Source organism: Lactuca saligna, chromosome 3 (assembly GCF_052625555.1).
Source record: "Lactuca saligna cultivar CGN05327 chromosome 3, ASM5262555v1, whole genome shotgun sequence".
Lineage (NCBI taxonomy): Eukaryota > Viridiplantae > Streptophyta > Magnoliopsida > Asterales > Asteraceae > Lactuca > Lactuca saligna.
In genome coordinates, this window is record NC_136419.1 from 25,974,151 (window position 1) to 25,985,121 (window position 10,971).

At 31.5% G+C, this 10,971-nt stretch overlaps 1 protein-coding gene across 1 annotated transcript; it reads left to right on the plus strand.

The window, feature by feature from the left end:
• The first annotated feature begins 4,641 nt into the window (after window positions 1-4,641).
• Window positions 4,642-6,610, plus strand: LOC145034857 (aldo-keto reductase family 4 member C10-like). Its single transcript, XM_078983407.1, has 4 exons — window positions 4,642-4,858; window positions 4,961-5,598; window positions 5,676-5,924; window positions 6,058-6,610. The coding sequence occupies exons 2-4, from the start codon at window positions 5,032-5,034 to the stop codon at window positions 6,304-6,306; spliced, it is 1,065 nt and encodes a 354-aa protein (XP_078839533.1). The 5' UTR covers window positions 4,642-4,858; window positions 4,961-5,031; the 3' UTR covers window positions 6,307-6,610.
• The last annotated feature ends 4,361 nt before the right edge of the window (window positions 6,611-10,971 follow it).

Sequence of the window (10,971 nt, forward strand, 5' to 3'; positions counted from 1 at the left end):
AGTATTCCTCCATAAATAATCTAAACAGATTTGAGACTTTCTCTAAAAGCAAAAATGAAGCCTTCCAAAATACAAAAAAAAAAAAAAAAAAAAAAAAAAAAAAAAAAAAAAAAACTATAGTCAAATAACTAAAATTAATAATAATACATGAAACAATGAGACGCATCAATTCATGGTGTTTTTTTTTTTTTTGGAAAAAACATCTTCAGACCTCTTATTGTTGCGCGACGCAACACACACGCAGTACTTTTCATATTGCAGCTGTTTGTTTTTCAGAACTCTTCGGATTAAAAAATTTATATGCATGTTCTTCTTGAAGCAACACTTGTTTTGCATCTTTCTACGTATTCCAACCTCTTCTTATTCTTTTTTTTTTCTTGCTAAAATATTGATTATACATTGCTGAAATCTTATTTCATATTTTTTTTCGTTTTTTTATTTATCGTTGTTGAATTTTTTTATATTGAATAATAATAATTTGTTGATCATTATCTTATGCTAAAATATCTTTAATTTTTTGTTAAAATATCAATATTTGTGCTAAAATATCATAAATTCTTACCAAAATGTTATACATTATTAAATTTTCGGTATTAAAAAATTATTTTTAGATTATAATATTAGGTTATTTTAAAATTTTATTATCTGCAGTAGCATAAAGATGTTTAGAAAACAAACACGTTTCATATTACAGTCTGCAGTCGTTTAGTCCACTTTTTCTACTGAAGAGGGTTGCAGAGGCGGTCCGCATATTTTATGGATTTTTTATTTAAAAAAACAAACAACACCTAAAATTTCATTTATTTAAGGTTGTTAAGGCTTAAAAAAATTCATCAGTATATAGAATAAAGTGCAAAAGAAATATTTAAAATAAAAAAAATTATTTGTGAGCCATAGATGCAAAGTCATTGATAACAATATCAAATTGTCAATACGTTATTTTTCTCTCATTCCAGTTTCCACTTTCCACCAACAATATAAAATACCACTTCTCTTCAAATTTGCCTATACATATATAGAGAAAATAAGTTAAATTTTATAAAATCTAAGACTTTGACATTAATATAAAACAAAAGCACAATCACAAAACTTGGAATAATGGAATTCCCGACGTTTTAAAGAAGTAAAGTTACCCAAAACGCAACTAACATAAACACAGATACTCAAATTCGACTTTGAGAGCTTATCATATTATGATTTCGGAAGCTTGTCAAAATATGATTTATAGACCTTGAGATTTGATATATGTACTAATGTTTGTATTCCACTTTCGGGGCTTTCTTCACACTTGCAAAGTCATTAATCATTAGGGAGAGGGCCAATGGGGGTGCAACTTAATTCCTAAAAATTTGATCCATGCTTAGGGTATGTGTTATGCTTCCTATTCTGTCCGACAGGCACCACTAGGAATACAACACCGCCTTAGCAGCGACCCCACGGTTGAGCCAACTATAATTTCTCTTTTCTATTTCCTTCTCTACATATGAGAGTTGTCTATCTCATCTCTCTCCCTTTCTCCCTAGTACATTGGGCTATGTGCACTTGTACATTGCTCTTGGAATGTGAAGGATAAGTTTAACATTGTTTGAAAGAATGAGTGAACAATAGGTGAGGGAGTGACCTCGTTCTATCGTGGCACATAATGAAGGAAAGGGTGCCGCTATTAAGGGGGTGTTTGGATAGGAAAAAAAAAGATGCTTATTGCTTATTTCCATAATAAGTTAATTTAAGTGTTTGGATAAAATCTAGCTTATTAAGCTAAATAAGCTAATTTTAATAAGCATTCCTCCCCATGCTTATTGCTTATTGCTTATTCCCACCACAAATAAGCTATAAGCAATAAGCTAAAAATGTAATCCAAACACCCCCTAAGACACCCTTATAGATACTTTATAGACATTTTTATCAAAAGTCAACCAATAAGTAACTATTTTTAATCATCTTTTTCAAAAAAAAACAATGTAATTTTAACCAATAAAAATACCTTAAAAATTATATTAAAAATTATATAAGGTATCTAAATGGTAAAATGGGGTGTCCATTTAGCCAATTCCTAAAGAAAATGGAACGGAAGAGTATAATAGTACCTTTAGTCTTCTCCGACTTTTCCTTGGGCTCCAAGTTTTTTCCATTTGCCGCCCACATCTCATCTGAACGTGTCCAACAAATTTTCTTATTATATATATATATATATATATATATATATATATATATATATATATATATATATATATATATATATATATATATCCTATTTTCTTGTAAACAAAGTATTGAGTTGCAAATATTTCATTTGCACTTTTCGAGCAAATGTATAAAATAGAAATAAATTTCAACAAGAAAATGGCTACTATAATGATCTATTTATAGGCTAGGAAATTAGGATAGGTTCGGATTGATGTGTCATGGGGTTGACGGGTTGGTGGGTCAGAAACCTCAGTTCAGCTTAACTAATGTAACTCGTTTATGTATATGGATTTGTGGTTTCACAAGTTAGTGAGTTGAACCCTACTCATATAACTTGTTTAATAAATAAGTAACGCATTTTAAAAAATGAAGTTTTTTCAACATAAAGTCGTAAATTGATTAAAGTCATTAACATAAAAAAAAAAGTTTTCAACATAAATTCATAAAGTCATTAACATCCAAATAAAATTAAAAAACGGTAAATAGCACAAAAAACACATTTTTTACACAAAAATTCGATTTTGACACCGTGTCTTTTTTGTGTCAATTTTGATACTGTTTTTTCCAATTTGTTACAATTCTGATCACTTGACCGGTTAACCATGTTACATGCTGACGTGACATAATAACGTGTCAGTTTTGATGACATGACATGCTGATATGATATGCTGACGTGTCAAAATTGATTTATTTTTCCACAAAAAACACTAAGTTTTCACTTTTTTTCGATTTTGATACTTAGTTTAAAGTTTTATTTCAATTTTGACACTATGTTTTTTTTGTTCCAATCAAACATCATTTATCAAATTTTGTTCAACTTTGTCTATTTTCCATTTGAAACCGTATAAATATATTTTTTTATTACATTTTAAACCGTATAAACATATTTTTTTCGTTTAAAACCCACATTTTTATTTAAATACAAGGTGTTTTCTTTTCTTACATTCAAAGCATTAATTATATTATGAGAATCAAACTAACCATAAGCTTCTAATAAGATGTAAAAATTTGATGGGTTGCAAATTTGATATTCGAGTTTTGATCGACTACACACCTCCAAACCTCTAAACACATTTTAAAGTTGCATATTTAACATAAAATACAGTTTTTATATAACTAATACCTATTTATACATAAAAATATGGTTGAGTGTATATATATATATATATATATATATATATATATATATATATATATATATATATATATATATATATATACAAAACGATGGTTTTTAAATGAAAAAAAAACATATTTATACGGTTTAAATGTATTAAAAAATATTTATACAGTTTCAAATAGAAAATTGTCAACATTGAACAAAATTGGAAAAAATGATGTTCGATTTGGAACAAAAAAACATAGTGTCAAAGTTGAAAGAAAAAATTAAACTTAGTGTCAAAATCGGAAAAAAAAATTGAAAACTTAGTGTTTTTTGTGAGAAAAAAATTCAATTTTGACACGTCGGCATATCATATCAGCATGTCACATCATCAAAAACTGGCACGTCATCATGTAACCTGGTTAACCGATCAAGTGATCAGAATTGTAACAAATTGGAAAACACAATGTCAAAATTGACAAAAAAAACACAGTATCAAAATCAAATTTTTATGTAAAAAAAGTGTTTTTTCTGTCATTTACCCATTAAAAAAATGAAAACATTCATAAAAAGTTAATGCGTTCTTTGTTCGTGACTCGTAAGTATTTAAAAATAACGATATGTGTTTTTTTTATTAGGGCACCGCAAACGCAATTAGCCATATATATTGGTGGGTTGACCTGTGAACTCAAATGTGTAAACCAACTCAACCAATGAAATAAACGGGTTCGTAGGTTGGCGGGTTAAAATCTCAACCTAAACCCGTTTATTTTCGAGTTGGATCTGTGTCTGATTACAAGTTGGGTCGAGAGTTGACATCTCTATCTATTTATAACAAATTGGTTAAGAAGGTATCTAACAGAGAGTTACTAACAAGGAGGTCCCGGTTTTATTTCATAAATACATACTAACTTGCCGTTTAAGATGATGATGATAATAATAATATTAATCTATTTTTCATTTATCTAAAATCATAAGTTATTACAAATTACAATGTAAGACAATTAACTAAAAAAAATAATTACATAATTTTAATAAATCACGTTTCATAAATGAAAGAAGAAAAACCTTTTAGGGCCTTTGCTATATATACGATTGGATATTGGATATCTTTGAATGATTTTGGTTGAAATATTATTTCTTGATTAGCAACCAATAAAACAGTCGCTGTAATACACGTCAGAGTTTGTCCTTCAATTCCCACGAGGGAGGCTATGTTATGTATTTTCATTAATTTAAAGCAAATAAACCCTTTTGTTTTGCATTACGTCGTCTTCTTCCTGTTTGTCGCCCATTCTTGTTGACCCAAAAATTTCATTAGTTTATACACATAACGCCAGTTCTAGGTACATTTAGTTGACGATTCCCCTTTCTTAATTAGTTTTTCTATAGGCTCTGTTGGCCCACTTCGTTGCCTTCTTTCGTATTCTTGTTTCTGGGTTGCAGAGTGTAGACTCGATTCCTCATTAATTTCAATCCTTTCAGTTTCTTCATAAATAATTTCCAATCGAAGATCATTCGACTGTTATTTTTCATCACAACAATCGAACGTTCATACATCCTTTCAGGGTTTTTCTTACTTAAATCACTCAAGTCTTCTTCTTGAATCTTGATAGACTTCTTGTTTTCTTCTAACCTTGCTTCAAATTTCGTTATTTAATTACTTTTCAGGTATTCATAGTTTCTTGGTTATTTGTAATTTAAGCGCTATCGTTCTTGATCTATATCTTCTCCAAGGGAGTATGAAAGGGAAATTTGCGATATCAGGGATCAGCTTCCCGTTAAATACAGGCGCCAAGATTCCGGCCATAGGCCTCGGGACATGGCAGAGCGGCGGCGGCCTCTGCGCGGAGGCCGTGAAAACGGCTATATCCGCCGGATACCGTCACATTGATTGTGCACACCTTTACGGGAACGAAGCTGAAGTTGGGGAAGCTTTATCTCACGTTTTCATGGGTTCAATAAAAAGAGAAGATCTTTTCTTGACATCAAAGCTATATTGCACCATGAATTCCATCAATAAGATCGAAAATTCTCTTAGAGTTTCTCTCAAGAATCTTGGAGTCTCATACTTGGATCTTTACTTGATGCACTGGCCGGAGAGCCCGGAGTTTGGTGACGCCACTGATCCTCCGGCACATTCAAGTAGCGAATATAGACAATTATGGAGTAAGTTGAAAACAACATGGAAAGCAATGGAACGATTGGTGGATTTGGGTCTTGTTCGAGCTATTGGATTGAGTAACTTCAACATACAACAGATAAATGAGTTGCTCAAATTCGCCAGAATTATACCTGCAGTAAACCAGGTTTGATTCTTATAACCATAATAGATTCTTGTTTGACCACAACATATATATGATATATATGCGGTTATATTATGTAGGTGGAGTTGCATCCTTTTTGGAGGCAAGATGAACTTGTGAAGTTTTGTCGATCAAAATCCATTCATGTATCTGCTCACACACCCTTAGGAGTACCAACGGGTCCTAAACAAACTGAAAACGGGTCAAGCGAGGAAGATCCTGAAACACATCGAATGTCGTTTAGAAGGTCAAGATCGGTTCATGGGCCGATGCTAAAGTTGTCGGTGGTGGCTGAAATAGCCGACAGACATAAAAAGACTCCCGAACAGGTAATTATTGTTAATTAACCAATTTGTTAGACTTCCTTTTTTTCACCAAAAGCACAAAGTAGCGAGATGCATGGTAAATTGGTAATTATTGTTAATTAACCAATTTGTTATTTGACTTTGTGTGTGTGTGTAGGTTATTTTGAGGTGGGGTCTTGAAAGAGGGACAAGTGTGTTGCCATGTAGTGTGAATCCTGACAGAATACATGAGAATATTGATATATTCAGCTGGGGTTTGTCGGACGATGAATATGAGAGGTTAAACCAGATAGAGCCGCAGGTATGTCTGTTTGGAAATGGGCCTTCGGATGCTGTATCTGAGACTGAAGGGTCTGTGCTTGGGAGTGGTCCTCTTCAATCCGTTGATGAAGATGATGCCGAGTAAAGATGTTATTTTCTTGTGCATGATGGTATACTAATACGTAGTAAGCATTTGCGCTTGGAGTTGAATTTGTGAATGTTTTCTTGGGATGAAGTATGTATAAAAGCATGTGATGATGATGGATGTTACTATGTCCATTTACTCTTTGCTTGTTATTGTATAAATTGAGAATTCAAGTGATACATAAAAATCGTTCTACATGTATTAGAAATGAACCCATACCACAAGTTTGTCTAGGGTGTTGCTTGCGACAAACCTGTTGGGGGAAAATGATTCTTGAAGGTAATTAATTTTGCGTTTGTACTTATTTGGTCTTTTTTTTTTTTTTTTTTTTTTTTTTTTTTTTTTTTTTTTTTTTAAATTCAATATACCATTGAACGTGTTGTTTGTGTTCACTATAATCCTATTGACCGGTTATGGTAAACACAAACAACAAGTTCGATGGTATATTGAAAAAAAAAAAAAAAACCAAATGAGTACAAATACAAAAGTTAATTACTCTCAAGAGTCATTTTCCCACCTCGAATAGCGAATGCACTTGACCGACCCGCCATCTCTTTCCTTCAATAATGCCTTCGCTTCACTTCAAGACGCTATTTGCCAATAAGAAAAAAACTACCTACCCCGGGGGTACTATAGATATATCATAACTCTCGAATGGCGTGAGCCGCATGCGGGGAGACCTGCACGAAGAAGAGTTTCTAGGCACTTTTCAAAGGATCTCCTCCTTTCATCCTGATAAAAGAAAGAGTTTTCCCACCCAGTCAATTGCCCTTCTCGTTCTCATCAAACAAAAGACCAAAAGCAAATGAACTCAAGGAGCACCTCTGAGAGTGAGACATTGTATTGTGAAGGAGATCAGAAAAATAGGCGGACGACTTATGCTTTCGATTCAACAATACGAACCGAAGAAAACAATTAGGATGAAAAGATTCTTTGGTGTCTATTTGTACGCATTGGCTTAATTCACTCCTAACCTAATAAAGATATGGAATCCGCTTTTCCCATAACTGCTTGACTCCCGGGGTTTACATGCAACCGAGGCAAAGTTGTTTATGATTGAATCTCAGAGGCACTCTTATCATTTGATAGATCCCCAACTGAGCAAAATGGATCAAATTCGCGGGAAAGGAGAGATAAAAAAAAGGGTTCGAGCCCCGTCAATCCCGACACCGGATTCAAAAAAGACATCAATTCCTCTCTCCATTTTCTGTGGACAAAGAGTAGGATCTAAAGGTTGCCAGCAACAATATACTGAAGGCATTCAGACTCATTACCTTTCTTAGGTCTCATTGGGAGGTCCAAATCAAAATATATCCAATCGATGCACATATCCGAAGGTATTTTACACACATAATCCCATAAACAAGTGTGCATTTCCATAGTTCCACAATCTTGGTGATTATAAGCATATGTTTATGTTGGGCTTAGCCTTTTTATCTTGGACCTCTAACTTAGAAAATGGAGAGAAAAAAGGTACTATATGGATGATATTAGATAGAAGGGCGTACCTATCTTTCATTTATCAACTTTTTAGTGTCAATTTTTCCTTCACTTACCTCTCATCTTTCACTATCTTTCATTTTTTTTTTTTCAAATATAAATAATTTAAAACATAAATATAATTCCTTAAAAATGATTAATAAACAAATAATTAATTAAAATAGAAATACTTCATTACTTAAATTAAAATTACATTAAAAAACCTAAAAAATAACCAACATTAAAAAAACAACCTACATAAAAAAAAAAAACCTACATTTAAAACAAAACGAAACGAGCTAGGGGAAATAATCTTTCGTGATTTTGTCCTTCTTTAAAATTAGCTTGAGGTCCAGTCCCTAAAGATGATCAATTTTTTCCATCAATAACATCGTCCATTTCTTGCTTTTCCGTGTGTTCCTTTCTTTCAGCTTCTTTTTCTTTGTCTAATGTCAAACATTTAGCGAAATTTATATTATATCGATCAAATGTTGTCGTCATTTTATGCATTTTGTCTACGTCCATGCTCAAATTTGATGCATTGGAAGATGATCCGTTCCGTTTCTTTTTTGTTTTGTCCTTACCCATCGGTCGGACAATTTCTTCTAGCTTGAGTTCATCGTCTTCATTTAATTCTTGCTAGACATAAGCATCATAAGAAATTGTGTATCGACCAGAGCCTATTTTGTTCTTTTCTATTGTGTTCCTCCTAGTATGAAGTCGGATTCACATTTTTTCCATATTGGACTAAAATTTAACAATTTCCAAGGCTAGTTAAACTTGAATGCATTTCCTGCTTCATCGCGAAAAAATGCAAAGACTCTTAAAGAATTTCTTCATCTCCTTGACTGCTTCTCATTTGGGTTTTTAGATTGTTGTACAACCCGTTCATTTTTTAAACGCTTTTCACTATTTCTTGAACCTTTGAATTAAGTTGGTGCTTGGTACGGTACTCGTCTTCTCTACCCAACTACATGCGAAACCTTTCAAGAATGCGAAGCCAAAAATGTTCATGCACTTGTATATTTCTGTCACACCCCTGACCGCTGGCGGAAACGCTGATGTGCGCGACGTAAATCAGTAATCACAGTTATTGAACATACATTGAATAGTACAAATATAATCTTCTATTATATCTTAAATAGAAATTACATTGACATATTGCTAAATCGAGACAAACGCCTAACAATTCGGCATTTAGAAGGGTATAATAAAAATAACGGAGAGCCTTCAGAGCGAATACTTCCAACCTATTAAATAACCATAGAATACATGCATTTAAAGTACTTCAACAAAATTGTTGGTGAGTTCTACAGATTTTGATACAAAATATTTTTATAACAAAAAGCGTTTTATAAGATTTAGCTGGTTGGGCAACATTTATAAATACATACTTTTTTTTTATCAAAAGTATAAAATAATTAAGTTAGAAAAATATATTTGGTCTCACTTGGAAACATCATGGTTTCAAATCCAAAATTTCAAAATTTAGCAAAATACATATAAGTAAGTCAAACTTATATAAATATTATACGGTTTTCATGACGAAAATGTTTTTTATATAAGGATTTTGAGTGCTAATAATTTATATAAAATATAGTCGTATCGCATCTTATGAAAACATAAAATGACCAACTTTAGTATAGAAATCTTGTAAAAGCGTTTGTATAGTTTATATATAAAACACTTATAAGTTTTGAACTTATAAACTTTGTAAAATTGTGTTGTGGTATTATTTAAGTATTATCTTACTTAATTTGGGAACCGACACTTAACCAGTAGGGAAAACTCCTCCCATATACATATTGTGTTTTCGTACAAGAACAAAGGGTTTGAATAAATAACTTATTAGCTGTAAGTTATTAAACATTAATCAGTCGTGCCATAATATTAATTAAGTGTTATATAACTTAATTTTTGTTATTGACACTCATCTTTTTGGGTCACAAACTATTCCATTACCTACACTTTGTTTCAACTAGTATGAGTGAACAAAACCACTGTATAAACCAATTGTCGATTCTATACGGTAACGAAACAAAATTGGATTTTTATGATGAACTCATAGTCGAACTTATGACACCACACTTTTACACCTACACCTTAATAGGGATTGCTTAAGCTATTCACCCCGTTATAACATGTAGAATTTTCAATATTACTAACGTCAACGCCAAAATCCTTCTCTTCAGACATAGTTGTAGCTTGCAACTCCCAGGTAGGCGGTCGAACCATATAAGCTCAATAACATGACACTTATACTTGTCGTTAGTCGTTCTCTACGGATTAAAGGTTGTGAAAATAAAGCGGTTTCCACCAAGACACAGTTTTAATATACCCAACAACATAGCCTAAATGGCTTAGCAAATGAACCTAACACATATGGTTCTAGAAACAATGTGACACTTACAGGGAGATACTGGAGTGTTGAATCCTAACAATGTGTCTAGGCATCCTAGTTCTAAACTTCCTGTTATAAGATTGTTGAATATTTATGATTTGTTGTTTAGTAATAATATTGGATTGAAGTATTTTAGTGTTAGAGATACGTAAGACTTAATGGATTTTCAAAATTCTATTGTCTGTTATGCCGAAATTTGGGCAGCATAACAACTGCTTTTATAATATTTTTCCAATTTTCGATCAACCTGGAACCAACAATTTACATAATATTTGTAATTCACATGATTAATACGATATAGCATTTCACAAATAAAGAATCTTAAGTTCTAAAGTCGATTATGTTATTTATTGCAATAAAATCAATAACTTAATAGAATGGGTTATATTTTTATATTTAATATAAAAATATATTGATAAAATTTACCTTCTCTTTTACATAACCTTATATATATATATATATATATATATATATATATATATATATATATATATATATATATATATATGTTAAAATTTAACTTTCAATAATTTTAACTATTAATTATATAGTTTCATAATATTGGTCTTTCCATCGAATATGACAATGTACTTTCGTTTTTATATGCGAATAATATTTTTGGTTATTTTTATATATTCTTATGTTTCCATGAGATACTTTAACTTACACATATAAAAGTACCAGTTTTGGGACTTTTAATCTTAACTTGTGTTATTATAGCAATCTACTCAAAATTGTGTGATTTTTAATATTATTAATTAATATATCACAACGATGGATAATTA